Source organism: Ptychodera flava, chromosome 20 (assembly GCF_041260155.1).
Source record: "Ptychodera flava strain L36383 chromosome 20, AS_Pfla_20210202, whole genome shotgun sequence".
NCBI classification, from domain to species: domain Eukaryota; kingdom Metazoa; phylum Hemichordata; class Enteropneusta; family Ptychoderidae; genus Ptychodera; species Ptychodera flava.
In genome coordinates this window covers 650404-675085 of record NC_091947.1, presented here as the reverse complement: position 1 = coordinate 675085, position 24682 = coordinate 650404, and the positions used below count along the sequence as shown (strand labels likewise).

Here is a 24682-nt window from a genome sequence, read left to right as displayed (position 1 = left end):
ATACCGTTTCAAGATACCCAAAATATGATTTGCTCAAAGGACAAAAAACTACAGACAAGAAATAATTTCTTCATAAAATGAATTGCATAGAAACTTTACATCAATTTTTAACATTGGAAAACAAAAATTCAGACTTTCCCAGTTTGCCGTGGACTAGTTTATGTACAGCACTTTGAAACCGATTATTATGGTAACCCTGCTCAAAATATTGACGACGGGGTGAAGCCATTGCATTATCCTTATTTGGTAGTTGGCTTACCATATTAAGAAAAAATTCTGACGTCACTACCGCGGAGATCCTTTCGCTCTGGTCATGGCGGATTTGCTTTCCCTGCGCTCATGGAGGTACTAGTGAGATAGTACGGCATAACGGTTCAACAAGAGAGTTGCTAATTTTTGAACTGGGTCTGCAAATCACGTTCTTTTCGCAAGCTCCTCTAAGCTCCGAAAATTCATTGAGAACCAACCCCTGCTTCGATCATTAAGGCGGTATCCTGGCGTGAAATATGTCGTGCCCGGACATTACAGTTGTAGTTCCAGCAAGTGTGACGGACGTGAACGTCGGAGTGGTCGTTGTTTGTGCGATTCTGGGGTTCATCGTAGGGGTTATACTTACCCTTATCATCGCGAGATGTCTTATAAGGGATATCGCAAGAGCAAGAGTAAGTAATGTACTTTTGCAAGTGACCGCAATGCAAGCTGTGAAGCTTTTTTTCATGCGTAGAGTACAGCATTGTAATATACGGTAGCATTGTATTGTATGATGCAGTACTTCCATCATCATGCATCCAATAATGGTTCACGATGCCAGGTCGAGTAACCATGGATACGCTTCGACTGTGCATTGTCCAGCACCTCAACATGATGCTGGTGTTCAGAAAATAATAATAATAATAATAATAATAATAATAATAATAATATTGCTATTGCTAATAATAATAATGCTGTTGATATATTTACATTATTTTTTTATATTAAAGTTTAAGGTATTATGCTATGAAATTGAAAGACTTAAAATTTTTACTTAAAACTTTCTAAAATCGACAGACCTCAGAATGTAAAGGGCAAAGTTAACCGTTCAATTTCCTCTAATTCCCCCTAGAAACTTACATGTAGTTGACTTATATTGAACATTTTGCCAAAACCAGGTCACATGACGTGGTAAAAAGTCAACATGTGCGCCAGTAATGTACCAAAATATGATTTATAAATTCCGAATGCAGTAACTAACAGAGGCCAACATCTTGCATTGTTTATGCTAACCAGGGCAGGGGCGGTCATGCACATGTTCAAAAAAATTCTGTCTTCAACACCAAAGTGTGCATTTTTGCTGTATTTTTTTGTCAAAATATTCATGCCCCGGCAATATTTACCTTAAATCAATTTGTCGGATAGAAACTTTATTGGATCAAAACTCTCCCACCCCCAAACTAAAAGGATTGAGTTTTTTATCCGATCATGAATTTTTTATGTTGCCCCTAATCCGAGGTCACTATGCAAAATTTTGGTTGTAGAGAAACAAGTTACCAAATATTTAAAAGACTCTTGAAATTCAAAATGGCAGTCAACCCAAAACTAACTCTATTGAGAAAAATTAAATTTTAAATTAAAAAAAAATATGACGGTGAATATTTTATTAACTCCAAGACCTTTGAAATGAGTGGGCCAACACAAGCAATTGACGATAGATGAGGAAAGTATTGTAAAAATTAGTTGGTATAACCACAGTTGATCCATGGAGGGACTGGTATATTTTTTATCTATCCTGAGGCACACCTTTCATTTAGACCATGGGTGTCCATTAAAAAGGAATCAACTAGATGTGTAAGATGTATAAGTAAATAGTAATGGACATGCTCAGTAACAGCACTATTTGTTGCCACAGGTGTTGTCAATCACATAAAGAATTGGCTGTTCAAAAACTTAATCAACAAATGCAGATTGGCTACTCATATTTTCATCAAATCAGTGGCATAGTTCTTTTGCAAAGCTTTAAAATTGTATGAAAGATGATCATGCAGTATTGTATGTAAAAGAAAATTTACTGTAAGTTTTGTTTGCAACTCACCTATAAATGTGCAGTTTCTCACACAGTCATGAACTTGGCCTCTGTTGATCCTTTGTTGATTAATTCCGTACTGCAGTGATAGAAGACAATTTGTGAACACTGCTTGTAGTGTCCAACACAGCCTCAACAAAATGAAAACCACAGAATTATAGGCAGTTGCATCATCAGATTTCACATATATGTTAACAAGACTTCTAAAACCAGTAATGCTAGAGAAAAAACATATAATCAATGTTCATATTTCATCTTTCATCCAGATACTAGGACCTTCCGAAAACTGTTACAGTGAGTGTATTGGAATGGTTTGTAAATGTCTATTTTTTTTAGATTGTGAAAATGACTTTTTTATACATTGACAGGTTCAAGAAGAGGAGAAAGCAATGTTACTGGAAAATATTGCAGATGAAAGACAATCATCTGTAGGAAGCATTGAGAAGAAGGTAAGTATAAAAACACTGTGACAGACACAGAGTAACATATACACAGAAATTAATTACGTTTGTTGTTTATAGGTATGCTAGATAATACTGCCTTACTTCACACTCACTGCCATAGCTTACATGCCTGTATCACATATATTGTGCATTAATTTGCCTGAACTTCTTTGAAGTTATTCCAACTGTTAGGCCTACTGCACTTAAACCAATATGTAAATGCAAACGTATAGTAAGTAAGTTTCTAATTAACCCTTTGAGCGCTGTAATTTTCTCCCGCCAGAATTTTAGTGCAAAATTTTACCAATTTTTGTGAATATTTCTGTAAATTTTTGTTAATTTTGGACCAAATGGACATCACATTTCATTGGCTACAGTTTTTTCTCAAAATTTTGGCAAAAATTTGAGAAAAATTGGCAGGGGTTTATTTTATGTAGGGGACAAAATAGACTTTGGCGCTCAAAGGGTTAATGATAACTACCAAAATATTACAAAGTTATGGTTGATATTCTAGGAAGAGTTTGGACTGAGATGTTTAAAACTGTCCAGCTTTTACCAATATGTTTAATCAACTGCAATTAAATGCAGGAATCAGGGACATGTTTATTGATGATATGAAGAGTGAACTGGTTTTTGTGAGACGAGAGCCTGGACGATAAGCTCTTGTTTCACTTTTAGGTCTTTCTTGCTCAGTATTGTACTTAAGGTAGTATGCACCTCGAAAGTGAAAGACTTAAACTTTTGCTCAAACTTTCCTAAAGGAATATTTCAATAATTCTCTTTCAAAATCAAGAAATAAAAATAGGGGGTCACCGTGCAAATTTTGGTACTAGAGAAACAAATTACCCAAGATTTACCGATATTAGAAATTCAAAATGGCCGCCATCCCTGTGTTAACTCTATGGAGAAAAATAAAAATTTTCGAATTTCGAAAAACTAAGCTGGTGAAAAGTTTTCTTTTACCAAGAGCTTTAAAATGAACCCCCACATGTGGTGTATCAGAAGAGAATTGTAAAAGTTTGAGAGTCCGAATATCTGTCCCCGAGGTGCGTTCTACCTTAACAGCATCAATCAACAAAAAGTGCCAATACTAGAAATCATTTTTTTAGCGTTAGACAAGCATGAAATCCTTTTGCATTTATACCATGAAGCATTGCAGACGTGAAAATTAGATCATGAAAATTACTGATACATGTCATGATATCTAGTTTCCAGTTTTGTTCATTAATTAAATGTAATATGTTCAGACATGGAGTGTAGACATTAATGCAATGTATTAGGAAAAATCAGTGTGCCTATGTCCACGGTAACTTTCGACTGGTCAAGTTCCTGAAAAGATTTGTGATTTAAGGTAGTACATGCCTCGATATTGAAAGATTCCAACTGTTGCTCAAAGTTTCCCTTCTAGGAAACTTCAACAATTCTCTTTTAAAATAAAAAAAATCAAAGGTAACTGTGCAAATTTAGTACTATGGAAAGTAATTACCTGAAATTTATCAAATCTTGAAATTCAAAACGACTGCCATCCCTGTGTTAAATCTATGGGTAAGACTTAAATTTGGGATTTTTAAAAAAATAAGGGAAGGGAAAACTTTATTCATTCCAATTAGAGCTTCAAAATGAGACTACACAAGTGGTAGACCAGAAATATATTGTAATAATTTGAAAGTCTGTATTCTGTCCCAGTCCTGAGGTACATTCGGCCATAGTTCTAAATTCATAAATCGCTGCAAAATTCTGTAGTCTGCTGATTCAATTATACCCTATGATGAAACGTTGATATTGCATGATAATCATTGTCAGACATGGGCAACGAATCTACATGGTTTGTTCTAAAATTCAGTAGGGGAAACTGTTGATTATACGGTGGCCCCTACACGCCACGGAACTCTATTACTTTTGAATATAAACTCTAATTTTTCTTGACAATATCTTTAATATTTGTAAGAGATTTATTTCTCCACCGCAAACTTTTAATTTGTACGGGCAACATTATCTTAACATTATCTTAACTTTAACTTCTCGAAAGTAGTTTTAGTTTTAACAATAAAGAAAATATGTTTCTCAAAAGTATTTTTTATTTTGTAAAACAAACGGAAAATTTTTTCAAGATAACAGACTCCCCTACACGTCATGGAAATTTATTACTTTTGAACATAAACTCATATTTCTTGACAACATATTTAATATTTGTAAGAAATTTTATTTCTCCACAGCAAACTTTTATTTCTGAACGGGGAAACTTTGTTTTTGGGGTTAACTGTTTTTAAAAACTTTTAACAAAAACACTTTAACTTTTAAAAAGTAACTTTAACTTTGAACAAAGTATTGTTTCTCAAAAACGTTTTTTATTTCGAAAAGAAGTAAAAATTGTTCACAGCAAGAGTTTAAGATTTTTGCTGAGCGCGAACTGAGTTACTTAAATGACATAACCTTATGTTTTTAAATTCTTAAAGAAAAGTTTTATTTTTCAAGAGTAAAATTAATTTCTTTATGGAAAAAAGATTTACTCAGAGCAGCAAATTGAAATATAGTGAATAAAACTTTTTTTTCAATGGAGAGAAATTATTTTCTGAAGGCAACAAAACTAATTCCTTCAAGATATATTTTCTACATATGAGTGTGGTTTAAGAATTTGGTAAAACTGAACTGAGAAAGAACGAAAAAGGAAGGATGAAAAAGTCAAACTTACTTTTCTTCAGAGCGAAATTTATTTCTGAGAGGAGAAATATTTCATGTGAGGGCGCAATTACCTATAATGCATAGCAAACTCTTTCTAGCGAGAGTAAACATATTTTGGGGAAGAGTAAAACATTTTTCCGACGAGCAAAACTATTTTAACGGCGGCGGAAGTTAAAGTATCCCAGCATGCAACACCCAAGTTTGATGACCCAGAGTCTCCGAGTTGGTAGCCGGTATCAGACAGTTCGTGTTCGTGTCGGCTACATGGACGATCTGCTGTCCGAGGCAACCATGACTGACTTCATCGGCGATACGGGCACGCCAGCCCGGGCCTACCCTGCCTGCGTACGATGCTGTGTGTTGGGGCCGTATAACGACGGGAACTCACAACATCGTACACAGGGCTACGGGCACGCGGGTCAGTTGCCACTTGTCTGAGTCCCCGAAGAACGGTTTTATGTTTGAGTGATTCGTCCTGACGGCAGACGGTGTGCGACGGGACCGCATTGGGGTTCTTCATTAGCTCTGTATGGCATAGCCCTGCGTACAGGTCTGTGTGTTCCGGCGTTATATGTACACACAGACCTGTACGCAGGGCTATGCATGGCAGGGCTGTGTGTTACCGGCGTTATACAGTCTCCCACCACATAACACGTACCGGTAATACACAGCCAATGTGTGTGATATTCATCTTTTCTAAGAGGAGAAGCCAGATTCGTAATTTATAGAAACTGAAACTGAACCGAGCCCGCCAGATTTGACCACAGTCACGGACTGGTTTTGACTTTCACGTGTGGTTTGCGGGGTCAAAAACGTGAAAGTCAACCAGCCCGTAAAAGGCATATCCCGTCCGAAAACACCACAGCTGTGGACCCACACTGAACTACTGTATTGAACCACGCTCGACTGTGGTCAAATCTGGCGGGCCAGGTTCAGTTTCAGTCGAAGACTCTATCAATTACGAATCTGGCTTATAGAAAAGATGACTATCACACAACATAACATTAACAACACAGCAACTGATGAAGGAATAGCTCTGCATGGCAGGGCTGTGTGTTACCGGCGTTATGTGGTGAGAGGCCGTATAATGCCGGTAACAAACAGCCCATGCAGAGCTAATGAAGGAACCCAATGCGGTCCATCCGTCGCACAACGTCTGCAGTAGGACGAATCACTCAAACACAAAACCGTTCTTCGGGGACTCAGACATGTGGCAACTGTTGAACTGACTCGTTTGCGTGCCCGTGCCCATAGCCCTGCGTACGATGCTGTGTGTTCCTGGCGTTATACGGCCCAGCAGGCAAGGTTGGCAACAGGTTATCGTCGTAACGTTGCTTGGATAGTTGTTCGAGGCGGGCGGCCACAGGTCACTGTTTACTTGGTCGCTGTTACTTGTTTCTTTTTTCCAAGTAAATGGCGACCTGCGGCCGCCCGCCTCGAACGACTATCCAAGCAACGTTACGATAACCTGTGGGTAGGGCCGGGCTAGCTGCAGTACAGTACGGCAAACCGTCCGACCCAAATACCCAGGTAAAACCTCGATACTGTACTGCAGCTAGGGCCGGGCTAGCGTGCCTGTATCGCCGATGAAGTCAGTCATGGTTGTCTCGGAGACTATGGGTCATCAAACTTGGATGTTGCATGGTGGGATACTTTAACTTCCGCCGCCGTTAAAATAAAGTTTTGCTCGTCGGAAAAATGTTTTACTCTTCCCCAAAATATGTTTACTCTCGCTAGAAAGAGTTTGCTATGCATTATAGGTAATTGCGCCCTCACATGAAATATTTCTCCTCTCAGAAATAAATTTCGCTCTGAAGAAAAGTAAGTTTGACTTTTTCATCCTTCCTTTTTCGTTCTTTCTCAGTTCAGTTTTACCAAATTCTTAAACCACACTCATATGTAGAAAATATATCTTGAAAGAATTAGTTTTGTTGTCTTCAGAAAATAATTTCTCTCCATTGAGAAAAAAGTTTTATTCACTATATTTCAATTTGCTGCTCTGAGAAAATCTTTTTTCCATAAAGAAATTAATTTTACTCTTGGAAAAATAAAACTTTTCTTTAAGAATTTAAGTTTTCTGCTCTAAAGACATAAGGTTATGTCATTTAAGTAACTCAGTTCGCACTTAGCAAAAATCTTAAACTCTTGCTGTGAACAATTTTTACTTCTTTTCGAATAAAAAATGCTTTTGAGAAACAAATATTTTGTTCAAAGTTAAAGTTATCTTTTTTAAAGTTTTTAAAAACAGTTTACCCCAAAAATAAAGTTTCCCCGTTCAGAAATAAAAGTTTGCTGTGGAGAAATAAAATTTCTTACAAATATTAAATATATTGTCAAGAAATATGAGTTTATGTTCAAAAGTAATAAATTTCCATGACGTGTAGGAGTTTGTTATCTTGAAAAATTTTTACTTTTGTTTTACAAAATAAAAAATACTTTTCAGAAACATATTTTGTTTATGGTTAAAACTAAAAATACTTTCGAGAAGTTAAAGTTAAGATAATGTTAAGATAATGTTGCCCGTACAAAATTAAAAGTTTGCGGTGGAGAAATAAAATCTCTTACAAATATTAAAGATATTGTCAAGAAAAATTAGAGTTTATATTCAAAAGTAATAGAGTTCCGTGGCGTGTAGGGGCCACTGTATGATTACATGTATTAGAAGCTTTATATTTCTACTTTGAGCTGGTCAAAGAAAGTGGACATATGCAGTGCATTTGGAGCAATCTTTTCCAGTTCTATATTTGCATTTTCTTATTAACTACTGTACTTTTCATTTCTTTCCTCGTACTGGGACATACTGTCGCATCCTATGTCATAAGTGCCATAAAAAGCTGTAAACCCTCTGGCCATTGCATAATGCAATAAAAATCCTCTACTTTGCTTATAAAATTTGGCATAGCTTATATTTCTCTGAGAAAAATTTGATTTGCATAAAGCACTTAAATTTGCATAAAAGACCTCCAGCCATAGAAGTTAGAAACGATAAGAATTTGCACTCAATTTTGGCTTATTGTAAATTGAGAAGTCTGAAAATAATTGAGTCTAGGAGATAAAATTCAGCAAAATGGTATGGCCTACCCTCACCCCGATATCTTAGGAAAGAGACAGAGGATCGACAGGATGCCCCAGTCCTACCAACTGTATCTTCCTGCAGCCGTTGTGTAATGACAATGAAGCCTTTGAGTCAGATGAAGAAACACCGCGGCACAAACCAACACCCAGGAGGTACAGCAGTGCCAGTGCTGATAGATACAGCCAAGCAATGGAAAGATATGATGAGGATGAAGCTGATGCGCCAGGAGATGGCATTGTCATTGCATTGACCAGACAAAGCAGGTGAGAAGTGTGACCCTTGACCTTGATGGCATGTGACCCTTGACATTCGCGGCAAAGAGATGGCACAGAGAACGATGTACTGTGAAGTAAATAAAGACCGTAGCGCATTTCAATTCGATCCAAGCATTGTTTTGTACTACTAAAACATACAGCCTTCCAATGTAACTATCGCCTATCAATGATAATGGTTACCCCCGTGCTCCATCACAGTATATTGTAGCAAATAACCAGGTCATACTCCTCCATACTCTTCATAAATCATTCTGTCATGAGGTGTATGCATCACTTCCAATGATGGCAAATATTGTCAAGGATATGTATGTTTTGATTGCAGTGAGAAGATTTACACTGAATTAAGCATTCAAGACATCAGAGCAACAAAGGATCTGGAAAATGAACTACATGAACAGAAAGTCATGGTAAGGAATCTATAATCAAATCGCAATTTTTGACTGACTATGCAATTCAGAATTTTCAGTCCTTTGGATATTGTAAACTTTTAATGATAAAGCCTATGCACATTTCACTTTCCAAGATTTTCTTCAAGGGTTAACATATGTGATAATCAGCTGTAGCTAGACACCTTTGACCAATGAAAGGCAGTCCATCATATATGTACCCTTTACAAGCCTGGCCACTGCCCCAAAATTGGCTTGTACATCATTGATGGAACTATTATCTATAGTAGGATTACATTACACAGAATATCATTAGAAGAGGATGACCTAATATTTGTCAGTTTTCAAAGAATCTGAATAAACCGTGAGAAAAGGCACAGGTTAAAAAAGTGAAATTAGTCTGTGCAAATTTATCATCCTGTACGCTGCTTCAATAAGGGTTTCTTTATAAACAATACATGATTTGTTTCCCTCTTTTCAGAGTTTCCTTCAAGTCTTGTCCATCATTCTGAACAGATGTGTTGCCAAGGGAAAGATAGAACCTGAGGACGGAAGTGAATTCATGGAAAAGTATGAGAAGGTATGTACAATGGAAAAAAATTGAGAACTTGATAATTTGATCAACAACCTTAAGAATGAAGAGTTGTTGTCAGTGTTGGGATCAAAAGGCAACTCATCTTTGGAAAAACATACAAGCAGTGTTTGCTCACATGTTGTTGTCTAGGTATGGTTTTAGCATTGCAACAGACACAGTAAAGGCAGTGGTGAATTATTTCTAATGCGCAAGACTTTTCAATGCTTGTTGACCTTTGACATGTCACCTTCACACGGTTGTCATGACAACATAATTTCAACAGCAAATGCTATTTCAACCAGAGTAGTCATCAGCCCTACAGCGTGCTTAAAAATTGCTTGGAAAATTTTCAAACAGTGATGAAGTTCCCAACGAGTGAATATTACTACCATAGTGAAGCTGTACAATTTTACTAGACACTCCAGATCACTATGTTTTCCTTTTGGCGTTGAAACTATAGTCTTAATTTTTCAGGAAATTCAAACTGAAGAAAGCAAGATACAAGAAGAATTGAAATACGCTGAAGAGGAGCTGAGACAGGATGAACGGTTGTCTAAGGATCCTCTAGCTTTAGAAGATGCCTTGGACAGATTACGACCAGCATACATCAGAAAAATGGTGAGTTTAATTGTCAGTGAAATAGACAAGCCACAATCAATAGTGTTTAACTATAAAAAAGGTGAAAGGAATAACTGAATGTTTGATTTGTGATTTTACAGTCCCATCATGCACAAGGAATCTTGACCTATTCTGTTCTTGTGGCATGGAAGGGATAAACCATATGTATGTAAATAGGGGTGTGAGGGTCTAACACATATTTTGGATGTTTGTTTCTGCACCTATAAGGAATTAACTGACAAATTCATGGTGTTATGGGTTTCATATTTCTATTTAAACAGTAATGGATAGCAAGGGAATTAAGCTTCTAAAATATTGTAATGCTTAATTTCTTCAGCAGTCATTATGTGAAATATGCTTGACCATGAATTTGAAACCACATTTATGCTGAGAAAGTGAAGAACAAAACCCAACATATTTTTCCAATAGCAAATCGTATATATGTTATGCAAATTGACTGTAGTAATATGTTATCCTTGTTTTTCTCTCTACTTTCTTTTCTTGCCTTCAGAATAACGTAATCAAGACAGCACAGATGAACCTGAGTGACGATTTTGCACAAAAGACGGAACTCTCTCAGGATGAGGTAAGTTTACTGTAATTGTAGCACATGCAAGAATATTCTGTACCAATTTGTTTCTTAAGTAATATGTTGAGGCTTTTTCTCAAAAGTTTTACATTCGACAAAGATTTATCCTGACTCTATGCCTTTCTTTGCAGATTGACGCTATAATGGAGAAATTGACAGAGAATATGGCTGCATTAGACAAGCATCTCGGCGACGAAGCATCACGCCAGGCCATGGTAGGTAACATCTCATTCCAAATCAAACAAAATATCTCCAGGAGTCACCCTAGTTTCTGCAAAAGTGAATCACCACATAGAATACCTATTAAAGTAATATTTCATGTACTTTGAAAATGATTTGTGATATAACAGAATATTGATATTTTTTTTCCATGGCAGGTGTTGCGAGAGAGACTGGCAAAAAGACAGGCCATGGCTGAGAAATGGAAGAAGAATGAGGAACAGGAGAAAGATACAAACAGATCCAGAGTTGATGATCATTATAAAAATATGGATAAACTTATTGATGATAGACTTCTATTAGAAGGGCAGAGAGACAGGTAAAATTGATATTCTATGCATATTCATTAACATGGTAGTTTAAAATATTAAATCTTTGTTATGGACATCATGGGCAGAGGCAAATTTCTTTCACTGTGTTCCTTGTTGATTTCTGTTTGACAAGAATTGCCATATAAAGCAACCGATTCACTGTAAATTGCAATGTATTTGGTCATCATTGATACTGGATAAAACCTCCATTTCACTTTTTTTTTCCTTCCAGTATAATGAGACAGTATGAGGCTGATCTGGCTCAACTTCAGGAGAACCATGAAGCAGGTATGAAAAACATTAGAACTTTACATTTTTTCACCAAAAAGAACTCAGCATTTAAATTTGTTCAGAGTTCTAATTCTTGTCCACATGTTGAGTTGAATGAGATCCAAATAAACACAGGACATTGCTGACAGAAGGTGACATAAAAACAATATGTGCATTTCAAGTAATGAGACATATTAAACCTAGTTTACTGCCATAGTGATGTCAGTTTATAAACCCATGAATGCATGCAATTGGTAATATTATCTTTTGAGGCAAAATGATCGTTACTTTTAGCATAGCTACATTTTGCCATTGGCTTGAACCATATGGAATTACGTACAGGAGTATGTGCATTAGTGTATTGTATGCTTGTACTTTGAACCAAGCAATTCTTTTAACACCCCCAACTGTTATCTTAAATATATTGAAATATGGGTGTTCATTCTAATTAAACAGTTCATTCTAATTAAATGAACCTACTTATTTCATATTTCAAAAAATTACACCTAAATTTATTTTGCAATTTTCGTGAAGGTATAATGATCAAAACTAACAAGTTCCCTACTAACTTTCCCCATTTCCTGGGTTAAATTTGGGAATATAAAAAAAACCAAAAAAATAGATTTGGCATACTATTCAAAAGTTGTAACATCATCTGGTGTTCAAATCAATACAAAAATATAGTGTTACAACGGTCAGATTCTTGAAAGCAACATTGTAATAGCAACATTTTTAGATTGAATCGGTGATGTTAATATGAATTGTGAATGCAGTAATTCAGTGGTGATATCTTTTAACTTGTTCAGAGGTGTTGAGACAGAGTCGTACCCTGGCTGAAAAACTTCGCCAACAGAGAGAAAAACGAATGAAAAAATTAGAAGTGAAACACCAGGAACAGAAAGAAGCTCTTGTCAACAAAGCAGGTCAAGTGGTTGATCCAATCGATTTTGTAGAGGTGAGTTTGTCCGCTAATTTCCTTTTAAATGGAGGCAAACTCTTAACTTCAATAATTTAGTAGCAATGATGGACAGTGTACTTGTGTTTAATGTCAAAGATTTAACAAAGAAATACCTCATTAAAGTTTACAATTATTGATTGCTTATCTAGATCAGTGACCATGCAGTCACATGATCACAATGAAGTACCAGAAGAAAAACTCCCATCTCTGACTGTCACTGTACTCTAGTCTGTAAATTAGCAAATTTTTGGTCACAGATGACTTTTACATGTTTTTACCATAAGTTTACTTTTAATGCTTTTACATGATTTTTGCAAAAGGTTTACTCACTGAACTCTCTCTCTCTCTCTTCTCTCTCTCTCTCTCTCTCTCTCTCTCTCTCTCCCCTCCCCACCCCAGGCTTACCACGGATTGGCACAACGACAAAGAGAAGAGAAGAACCAATTTATTGAAGAGCTAGATAACAAAGAGTCTGAAGAACTTGAAAACCTGAGACTAGTAAGAGACAATTCTCATGAAAATATGCGATTTGCCATTTTTTTACTATAATTTGTGAAAAAACTTCCAAAGGTATAATATGGTATGTTACTAGCAAAAACTGGTATAAATTCTGTAACTATAATTTCATTCTGAACATACAACCATTTTCAGTAATAGAGCGCGAAGCCACTGCAGTGAACTGCAATAAAACTGCTCACACTAAGTCGACAACATTGTATGTCCCATGCAGACAGTTTGTCTGGGGAAGTTGAAATAAACAAGATTTGTACATGGACCAGTGCATGGTAATGTTACATTGTATCTTAATCTTGAACACAGGGTGCCAATCGTAAACTCTCATTTACAACTCGAGCCTCAGACAGAGCTAGTTTTCCGTTGTACAAGCAGACTTTTGGTCTTTATCAAGTAGCCTTGTTCAACACCAAAGTGGCCACGGCTACAGCTGAAACTAATTAGTGTAAGCAGTTTTATTGCAGTTCACTGCAGTGGCTTCGCGCTCTATTACTGCAAATGGTTGTAATATAATGCACTCATCCTTGAAAGGTTACCTAGTTGTCACAGAAGTCCTATTTTGAATTTTGGGTTGAGGGCACTGCTCCACAATATATCCTAACTCACATTTTTCGTGTACTTCACCTGCAGCAACTTCAAGCTCAGAGAGATGAAGAGCTGGAAAAACAAGAGGAATCCCTGTATGAATTGCTGGCACAGAGGGCCAGACTGACAGAAAAAGAAACTGAAAAGCTGATGAAGAAACATGATGCTAACATGAAAGCTCACAATGGTAATGTTACTGTGTAGTAGTTTTCTGTGTCAATTTTTGCAGAGAAATTTTTTTGCAACTTTACTTATGAAATATAAAAGCATGACCAAATCGGTAGGTCTTCACATGTAAGTTCTTTCAAAGATATTGTGTGAGGGGGCAGATTTGCAAACACAAGAAAAACTGAAACGTTGTTGAACGAACCTGTCTTCAGAATGATGCAAATGTTCTGTGTCATCTCAAAACTTGATCAACAAAAGATTTCAAAACCAATAACTTGTAGCCAGTAAAATTGTTTTCAGTTATCTTGTACAGGATTACCTATGAGGTTGAAATATATGTATATATTATAGCCCAAACATGGGACTATGTGCCCGAGGGTAGGTGACGTAAGGAGGGCAAATGGTCTCCTGCCCCAAGGGTATATAGTCCCTTGTTGGGCTATAATGTTTTTATTACATGCCTCTCTTACAAAATTTTCACTCAAAATATTTAGGTTTATTGCCAAATGATGAACAAATGCTTTATTTCCATCTTAGACGATAATCTGTTAAAAATCGAAAGATTTTCAACATCGAATGGCGCAATGATATATTTAAACTACTGTTATGCGGTTTATCAATTACTTTCTGCAAAATTTTCCAAAACCTGATTTCCTATGCAAAACATGAAATTTCCACATTTTTACATAAAAAAGTTGTCAAGTTGAAAATAGTTCCGGTTCACTTTGAGTCCAATGATGACGATGCGACCCGCGACGTCATCAATGAGTTAACATTGAATCCTATGGAGCGCGCGACGTTCGATATACGAGGTTGAAATATATGTATATATCGTGAACAATCTTTGCAGAGCAAATGGAAAAAGAGAAAAAGCGTCAACGTGCCAAGATGCAAGAACAGCTGGCTGAAAAGAGAAGAAAATGGGAGGAAGACAACAAACAGCTACAGTCTGAGAACAAAGCCTTGATTGATCAGCAGGAAGCAGCTGTGCAAAAAGTCCTTACAACACAGAGTAGCCTAGATGAGGAGTAAGTTTTCAATGAGAGAAATAAAACAAAAGTATTTTGATCTTAATTGGTAGAGGGCACCATATATTCATATTTTATGGTTACACTGTATATGAATATTTACTCAGCAGTCTGTAGTTTTTATCGATGTTTTTTTATTGAAAATAATAATAAAAGAATTAATGATGAATAATGTTGTTTAAAAACTCATTTAAATATTTTCTCTTATCCTTCATTTACAGAGCACGCCGTGCAATCATGATGAACCATGAGGCAAATGTACAGGCATTGACAAACCAATTGCAGATGACCAAAGTTAGACAACAGAAAATGTAAGTAAAAGTACTTACATATCTTTTATGACTGAAACAGATGTAATATTACTTAATTTGATACTGTAACTTAAAAAAATAATGCTTCATATTAAAACAACGTACTAGAGTGTAAAGTGTTTACGTATTGTCCTGGATCCTAGTAACATTGGTTATTAGCTGACAGGAAGAGAGCAATTTCCATCCACTTTTCAAACAACTGAAATGAATGTTGCATAATGAAAGTATGCCCCAGGATTGCAGCTAACGTGTAGTTTGTTATCAATGGCAGCTTGGAAGCTAAGTTGCAGAGAAGGAAGAATCATATGGAAGCGCTGAAGAAAAAACAGGAAGAGGAGATGCTGGCAAAACGAGATGCAGGAGAGAAAGAAATCGCCAAACTTGAACAGAAACATGTAAGTGATGGAAAGGGATGTGATAAAAGGGAAAGATAAAATGAATAAGAAGGGAGAGAGAAAGATGTCTGATTTTGGCTGACTTCATAAATAGAAATGTCTGGAGGGAAATGAGAAAGGAAGAGAAAGCTGAGGAGCAAATTTTGATTCCCTTCTCAGAGAGAACATCAGAGATTATTTTATCAGAGACAATTAAAAGGACAGAATTACAGAATGAGCTGTGTCAAGAACTAATGATATCATTCAAACCAAACATGCAGTAAGTGTTTAGCTGCATTGAAGTTCAGTATTGAGTTGTGTGTTTTCAGATGCTTCAAGAGCTGTGCATGTTAAATGATCAAGGTCAGAGCCATTGCATTCTTTAAAGAATGTTTTGACGAGTGATTGAGTAGCAGTAAAAATGATTTAGTTGAAGTCGAAAATGTCATAAATGAGTGGTTTGGGAAGTGTAGCATATTTCAATCAGTGTGAGATGCCAGGTAGATTAGTATTCATTTATGCAAATTTTATTTATAAACATTGTTCTGATATTAACATTTTATGCTAATGATTCATTATCAGTGTGGAGTAGTATCTGCCTTGCATCTTGCACTGTATAGCATATTTGGAACAGATGAGTTTACTGATTTGAAAACTGACAGTTGCAACAGGCAAGAAGGAAAGGAATTATTGCAAAACAAAATAAGAGTGAGATAAGATAAGATGAGAGTGTAGGTGTTGATTGTTGATGTAGTTTTGGACATATCATAGAGGCTTCACAGTGGTTCTACTCTGGAATAAAAAGGAAGCACGGTGTTCTGCAGACTCAGTACATGCAAGAAATCATGTGATGCTGGTACAAACATACCCACGAGTACAAAGGTGTATAGAAATACACGTACTTCTATACGCGTTTGTGAATGTGGTTTTGTTTGTACCATGGTCCATTTGAATTCCGGGTTTAATCTATTGTATAATGGCATAGAATGGAGAGGATTTAAGACTTGAAGGTTTCAGTCAACAATTTATGGAATGAACTTTTCACCCAAAGACACATCCCTCACATATTGCATCAACAGGAGGAAGAAATGGAACATGAGATGCAGACCATGGAGGAGGAAAAGAACAAGGCGCTCCTGGATTTAAGAAGACGTCTCGCCATGGAAACGGAGGAAGCCTTGAAGGCCCAGGATGAACAGATGAGTTTGCTGATTGGAAAACTGACAGTTGGTCAGGCAAGAAGGAAAGGAATTATTGCAAAACAAGATAAAGCTATCAAGGAATTACAGGTCAGCCAAATTCAGCTGAATTAGGCTTCTACTTTCAAAGACAGATATATGTGCACTGTGACATCTCTGCTGTTTTCAGCAATGGATTCAGATGATATTTCAATGACGTAGGATTGTGGATGTAGAATGATAAATACCAAGTTGAGTGGTTGCTTCTCTAGCGTAATGTTTAGCTCTCATTGTGTCATGTATATATGACAATGAGAGCTTATCTGATAGGTGGAAAATTCAGTGTATGTATTGTATGTACATGTGTGGTATGGCTGCCGTCAACTGCATCAACTCAAAAACCACTGGGTATGACGTCATGATGTTTGATGTTGAGACCTATCATGGGTTGAAGAGCTCTCAATCCTCACAAAAGGAGAGAAAAATCATATAGAAACACATTTCCAAGACAAATCTTGATATGGGCACAGCTAGATCACCTTAATATTGACAGATTAGATTGTGATTCAAATGGAGGCACTGCATCATTGGCACTGTTTTGACATCCCTAGCCTCTAAAGGGGAGTAAATCACAGAAAATGAAACACTGTTCCTCGACAAATCTACTGTTTTATTAACACAATACAGGAACAAATGACAGAAGCATTTGCCAATGAAGATAGCGATGCTGCAAGTAGAAAGACAGAGAAGATCCTGGACAGACATCTGAAGAATGTGGAAGAGCTTCAGGAGAGAATGGCAGAGGAGAGAGAAAGTCAGATGAGGATGCTGAAAGAAAAGTTTGAAGCCAGGAAACTGAAGAAAGAAAAGTAAGTGTAACATAATATTTGTTGTCATAATTGATATCAAGATGTAACTTCATTGCAGGTTGTCCTGTCCAAAGCATTTCATTGGATCCACACTTGCAAAGACTTAGACACAACTTCATCTAAAGTTGTCACAAGTGTGATACATCAGAACAGTGATACATAAGCCAAGGTCATTTGTCTCTAACATTGTTAGGATCGACGTATTCTCAGTGATTTAATCAACCACATTTTTGCACAAAATGGATTCATATCCCTCAACCTCTTTGCGCCAGTGGAGATGTTGGTTAAATCTATGCCTAGGACTTGCAGTCTGAAGTTCAATCGTATAACTAATTTGGTACTTATTGACTTTCAATGTAAAGTCCCCCCACCTCCCACAGTCCCGACAATTATCTCTTTGATAGAAAAATTATTATGAAGTTGCAAATTATCACAAGTACATCTTTACTGAGAAAAAAGAAGATTGTCCTAATAATGGCTCAACACAGAGTCAAATCTTACCAATTTAGACTTCTGAGACAGAACCAACATCATTCTTCTCATACACTGCTGCATGTTGATTGTACAAAAATCATGTTTTCCATTTCATTATAACATACTGTAGATCCCTAGTAGTACCATCATGACAACTAAATTCTGCATGTGTTCAGTGTTACCTGTATGTTTATGGTAAATCTTCCTGTCCATTACACCACTAATTTAATTTTCTGTTTGATATTTGATGATTTTATGTGAACTGGCGCAGAAAAGCAGAAATGTGAGTAAACCAAACAGCTAATGAAATCAAGCTTTGCCAAGAATGCGGGCCTCAATCAAGAAGACTCACCAGTGTCTTCTTGGTGTAATACTGTAATGCGCTCTGAATTAATGGCACACATTAGGTCTGGCTAGCTATTCAGCGATATCTTGAAATAGCAAAATCATGGTGTACTATGCAGTGCACCAATGCAATTCTGCTGTCATGTGCTCACGCTGTGTACTGTCTGGAATTACATCTACTGTATCGCACTGTCTCTCATGCATTCCATCATGAACAGTGATATTTGATTTCACAAATTATGAACATCAATTTCAATCCTTCATGAGCTGTTTATTTTCCCACTGTACAATTACTTTTACACTTTTACTGCTGGTTAGTCTAATTAGCACCACTGTATACTGTAGATAGATTTTCATGTCATTCCATTTCTTTCATTGCATTCAAATCCAAATATTGACATACTGTATCAGTGCTGTACTACATTTATTTCGGTCTGTTTGACCAGGTCAGTTATTGTGAATCAAATTTTTATCAAATGAATGTATGAATGAATTTTTTAATAAACTTAATTTTAGTAGTTAGCAAAGCAAGCACCTTACTATCTTTTGCCTAAATAAGCATGCTCACTATAAAGACACATTTGAAAGTAGATTGTACTATTGCACTCACAGGTCAGGCATTTGCATAAAGAACCTACAACAACTGTATCAGTCCATTGAAAGGCCAGAAGCAGTGACATTTGATGATTTGTTTTCACTTTTTTATTTGTGATGTCAACTAGAGTTTCTTGTTCTACTCCATTTAGATATATAGTATTCAACTTTGTCAGCTCAGCCTGTACATGTGTAGACTGCATTGTTATTGTTGACAAGTGAATTCTGGTCCTGACTAGAATTCAAATGTAAACAATATCAATGCATTTTACATGGATAGGCACTGTGTTGATAAAATATATAGTGGGTGTGCAGCATTCTTGAGGAAGTAGAGCAAGAATTTGAAAGTGAAATACAGAACAAAAATAGTGAAAAAATCATCAAAAGTGACAGCTACTGGCCCTCTAAGGACAGCTTGCAAAAAGTAAAATTACCGTATTGTCATAGGCACTACCAAATAGTTCAATTTCAACTCTGAAGTTGTACCTATAAATTCAAGGAATCTGTCTTTTATATTGAGTTGTACTGATGACACAGGTACAGCTTTTACTGAGTATTTTATCCACAGATTTAATATAATTTTACCAAAATTTATTGGCAGTGATAAAGCTGTATAGAAGAATATAATGAAACAGTTGATAACATTAGTGTTAAAGGATAATCAATCAACTGTACAGTTTACATGTTGCCAAGGAAACAAAATATTGCAATAATGTGAATTTCTCTTCCTTTCGCATTAATATTCGCTTCTCTTGCATACATTACTACCGATACTCAAGCATTTAATCACACAGTTTATTTTGGGTCAGATGGATGGTTGTTCATATTTTTTTCATCCATTTTTCTCAGGGAGGCTGAATATAAGCTTGCAGAAGAGAAAAACGCCCCAGCTCCAAGTACCAGGAAGAAATCAATGTACGTAGCAAATATGATCACTTGAATTTTTTGCTTGTTATTAGTATTCTGTGTATTTGAACGCAACATTAAATGTAAAGTGTAGAATACATCAATAACACTTGTATTCTTATTTTCATCTTTCCTAGATATAATGACTTTAAAAGCTAATGTGTATATAATATTTATGTGTGTAAATTTTAATTTACTTTGGATATTTCATGTCCTCAATATATGTGTAGATTTATCCCTTGTGCCTGTCTGTGACCTGATAATGTAAGTTCTAAATGTTGTCTTGTTTCTTCTCATGTTGTTGTCTTTTAATAGTCATGTCAAACGAAACAAGGGCTTTGTGTAAGTTTATAATATACAGAAAACCACCTCAAGAGTGTCATGTATGGCTGAATATACAAAAAGATGCAGCTTTAGAAACAAATAAAATTGCCAGCAGTGTGGAATGTTCTGGTTTTCATCTTTGTTCTGTGTTCTATATTATTATTCATTCAACATCGAAATATTTTTCAGTTTAATGCATTTTCTCCAGAGAAAAAATCTGAAACTGAATCAAAATAATAATAATGTTGTTTATTTTTATATTATTTCATGCAATTCAGCCTCCGTAACTAGCTAATAAGTAAATTAAAATTGCAAACAAATTATAAAAGCAAAATCAGTCTATTCCACAATGTTGATATTGGGCTAGCTGGTGTTTGTGAGCAACCATTCTTCATTTCATGACATGCTGACATGCTGTCACCGATATAGAAAGGACTGGATATTTGATATCGTGTACAGTGTTTAAAGTGTCATTGCAGCATGATGGTCTGTAACAGAAAATTTTCCAACATAACATTTTAACAAACACAAGTTTACATCCAAAAGGAATTTTGAAAAAATGATGAACATTTTGTATTTAGCAGAAAACAGAGTGTAAACAGAGAAATACAAAATACGGCATTTCATCTGGCTGCCTTGAATTGTATCTTTAGGTCATTGTATACATGACAAACATCACTAGTTTTTCAGCGCTTGGGTGATCTGTTTTGGAAACCATTGTCACACCGGTTTAAAGGAATGTCATTTGTTCACAACAACAAAAATGCATGTCTGTGTGCCAATTTATAGCAGTCTCAGTATTAGATCATACACCAAAGTTCCTGTACACTTAACTGAGCAGGTGGTGATGTGGATTGTTCCTGTACAATTACCAAGTGGTAAAAATGATTCAATAGAAGTGCGTATGGCCAAATCCATCTACAGTGTGCAGGACAACAAATAGAAATTTAAACTTGAATGTACCAACATCCATGGCTGTATCCCTGTAATTGTGAATTGGAACTCGCATGTATTATCTATTATCACATAGGCTGATATAAACATTGCTTTCCCAAGTATTATTAATGGGACAGTAGCAGTAATTTTGATGCTTTTCTTCACTAAGTTTGTTTTTCTATTTCAATGGCAAGTTCTTGTTCTACTCCACCCTAAATCGTGTTAAAATACTTTACATTCAGCTTGCCAACACAATATCTATACTGTTATTGTTTAAAATTTGAATTCTTGTCTGACAAGAATTCTCTTGTCAACAATAACAATGCAGTTTACACATGTACAGGCTTAGTTGCAAGCTAAATACTGTTTATCTCCCACATGCTTTGGGGAATAGAACAAGAAACTGTTGTTGACGTTAAAAACGAAAAATTGTAAAAAAACTATTAACCCTTTGAGTGCCAAAGTCTATTTTTGTCCCCTTTATAAAATAAACCCCAGTCAATTTTTCTCAGATTTTTGCCAAAATTTTGAGAAAAAACTGTAGCCAATGAAATGTGATGTCCATTTGGTCCAAAATTATCAAAAAATTACAAAAATTCATTAAAAAATTGGTAAAATTTTGCTCTAAAATTTTGGTGGGAGAAATTACAGCACTCGAGCTCAAAGGGTTAAAAGTTACAGTTGCTGAGCCACACAAATGTTGCTGACTGGGTTTTTAAAGAATGACTTTTGATTTGACATTTTGACAACAGGACTGCAGCAAGCGTCATGAACCGACTGTTGATGGATCAGAGACACAAGAAAACCATGGCAGACCTGGAGAAGGAACTCAAGTTAGAAATGACCAGACAGAAAGAAGAACTTGATCAAGAACTTGAAGAACAGATGAAGAAAGAACTTGAGGTGTGTTACAACATTAGATGTCAATTTTTTCCTTGTTTACTTGTATGTTGTCAATCATCTGACAGGTAGAAAGCCAATTACAGGATACTGCACCCATTACTCCCAAGGTATCCAAGAATCAATAAGAAGTAAAAGTGCTTGGCTCAAGGCCACACCACCTCAGTCCCTTTTGGTGTCCATCTCACCATCATTTTGTCAGTGAGTCAAGTAACGTAGACACTGCACCATGATGCCAACTTCAGCAACTGGGTCAACAATAGCAACATATTGTTTACCAATCTCAGTAATTATACAGTATTTGTGTGAATATTTCTTCCAATGCAGCATTTATCACAAAAACTTTGTACGTTTTTGACAGAAAAGTTTAATAACCATCTCAGAAAAAAATAGCACAGATATTGCTAATTATCATAATGTACAAAAATGCTGCATTTACTGGATGGTGTGGAAGCTCTTTGAGATATTATATATAATAAAATAAAGATATGATAGGGATACATTAAGAATGATATATATTTTTAGAACCTTATATAAAAAAATACTGCCTTGTGTATGTTTGAGACTATTCTTCTTTTATCCTTTTGCACTTTACATTTTATCCCCACAAACATAAAATAATACTGTATACGTATGCATCAGTGATTGCTAATTCTCACGATTTTTGACTGATGTTCATCTTTCAGGAACGTGAGAAAGATCTGTTATCACAGCTGGCAGTGGTTGGAAATCTGAGTAAAGATGAACTCAATGATATGGTACATAATGCTGTCGAAGGTAAAACTTAACATCATTCATCAAAAAATCTGTTCAATGTAGAAAATATAGAATGATGTTACATGGTACTATATCATATGCTATCGTGAGAAAGACTTGGAGTTATGGTTGTCAGGAATTTGTGACCATCACATTTTTGTCAAATCAGGCATCTGTATAGTTTGCCAATGCTTTTCAAGACTAATTCATTAACTATTGTTCTGCACAGAGGGTGGAGGCAGTGAGAAACAGGCCCGTAAGCTGACCAAAGACCTGACTCACAGGATCAAAAGTGCCAAGAGCAGAGGTGATTTTGACCTTGATGAAGAAGATGAAGATGAGTATCGCTCAGAACGGAGACGGCAAACAAAAGCAAAGTAGAAATGAAAAAAAATGATATTAGAGGCTGAACGTGCTAAATAAATTGTGACATCTTGGTTTTATCACCGATCTTTCCAAAATTAAAATAAAGAGTATTTGAAAACATGTTTATATTCACAATTCATGAAAATGTGTAACATTTCAATTTTGTAATGACATCTTTTCCTGATGCAAGAAATGTAATCGTGTTCTTGCAAGAAATTTTACTAGAATTCAATTTGTATAGATTGGAAACTGCACATTTTCAAGATTAGTATTTGTAGATATTTGAAAGTACCGGTATTAATATTAACTTTGAGACACTTTTGCCTATTAACTGTTATCTTAATTGTTCATTTGTAAATTTAACATAAACAACTGATCACTGGAAGGCAAATGATGGATTTTGATGGTGAAATTTCCTAGAGATGTACAGTCAAGTATAAATTATATAATATTTTGTACAGCGAGTTTTCCCAAATAAATATCTGTGCATTCTGCTCACTGTTTTCTTTCTCCCTCTCTGATCTGAAATCCAGGTGACTTTCATACCCATAAACTCAGTGTATATTGTCATTTCTTTTTTTTAATCGTATCAAATGCTTTTACTCTCCAACATATACTGGGGCACCATTCTACAAAACATGAAGCACTTCATGCATTAAGTCAAGCCAACGTTTAGATTTGTACCACTTTTCCTACAGAAGGGCACAACTTTTGGTAGATCTTAAAATGACAAGTGTTGAAAGATTATGTAATTTTTGGAGTATTTGATTTTTATTTGTACAGTCTTATCTGTATATATAGGAATACTAGAGCCAAATGTTGACTTGTAGATATTTTTAATAAACAGTTTTTACAGTACATCGATCAGCTGTTTCTACGGCTTCATTTTTCTAGGTTGGATGACTTTCAGTGAGATCACCAGACAACCAAGACAGGTCCTGATTCCAGTGTTGTCAATTCAGAAACTCATAACCCTTCACCTCTAGTTACTTCAGTACAGATTAAATCAGATCAAAGAAAACACCAGAGTTTAACCCTTTCACCCCCAGTTCCCTGTATACAGGTCCAACTTTACCATTGAAAACAATGGATTTGGGACAAACCATGGTGGTGAAAGGGTTAAACCAATGGAAAAGAAAGCCTGTCATATCCACTGAAACAGAACATTCTGTGGCAGGCCTTGGATGGTCACTTAGTATTCTTAATGTAAACTGGCTTTTTATGAAGTCAAACTGTTATACATGAATTAGGAGGTGGATCAATATATATATAGACTGTGATCCCAAGCGAAAATGCAGCTTCTGTCATCCTACCGCCAAAATCTATGCCTGATGACCAACTTCTGAACTCTAGGCTATATTGATACATACTGATTCCAGCAGAGAATCACATGCCATTTCCCACAGTATTTTCTCTGTGATCATTGCAATGAATATATCATTTTAAGGATTCATCAATCTATGTCCAGTAGATTTTGTACTCAAGTTGTTTTGCGGGGAGATTACCACTTTATATGTTTGACCTGTTCTTTGGTCATATTCTCTACAACAACAAGCCCTCCATCTGCCCACTGCACTACAGCGCCCTCTATCAGG

The 24682-nt window shown here is 35.9% G+C and overlaps 1 protein-coding gene across 4 annotated transcripts; it reads left to right on the top strand.

Annotated features, from left to right (window-relative positions):
• The first annotated feature begins 281 nt into the window (after positions 1-281).
• LOC139119693 (evC complex member EVC-like) lies at positions 282-23945 on the top strand. Of its 4 annotated transcripts, none has more exons than XM_070683545.1 (23): positions 282-662; positions 2428-2508; positions 8285-8523; positions 8858-8942; positions 9403-9501; positions 9970-10113; positions 10625-10699; positions 10834-10917; positions 11080-11240; positions 11465-11520; positions 12309-12457; positions 12860-12958; positions 13604-13745; positions 14577-14754; positions 14976-15065; positions 15337-15460; positions 16519-16728; positions 17305-17486; positions 19749-19814; positions 20121-20147; positions 21818-21968; positions 22652-22742; positions 22951-23945. In XM_070683545.1, the coding sequence occupies exons 1-23, from the start codon at positions 507-509 to the stop codon at positions 23100-23102; spliced, it is 2841 nt and encodes a 946-aa protein (XP_070539646.1). In that variant the 5' UTR covers positions 282-506; the 3' UTR covers positions 23103-23945. The 4 variants fall into 4 exon arrangements, with proteins under 4 accessions (XP_070539646.1, XP_070539647.1, XP_070539648.1 ...); XM_070683547.1 differs by having other exon boundaries at positions 294-662; positions 8342-8523; XM_070683546.1 differs by lacking the exon at positions 20121-20147.
• The last annotated feature ends 737 nt before the right edge of the window (positions 23946-24682 follow it).

Coding starts and splice junctions, on each gene's coding strand:
- LOC139119693 (XM_070683545.1), top strand. CDS start 507: ATGTCGTGCCCGGACATTACAGTTGTAGTTCCAGCAAGTGTGACGGAC. Junction 15,066..15,336: donor AAAGTTAGACAACAGAAAAT/GTAAGTAAAAGT, acceptor TATCAATGGCAG/CTTGGAAGCTAAGTTGCAGA. Junction 22,743..22,950: donor GGTACATAATGCTGTCGAAG/GTAAAACTTAAC, acceptor TGTTCTGCACAG/AGGGTGGAGGCAGTGAGAAA.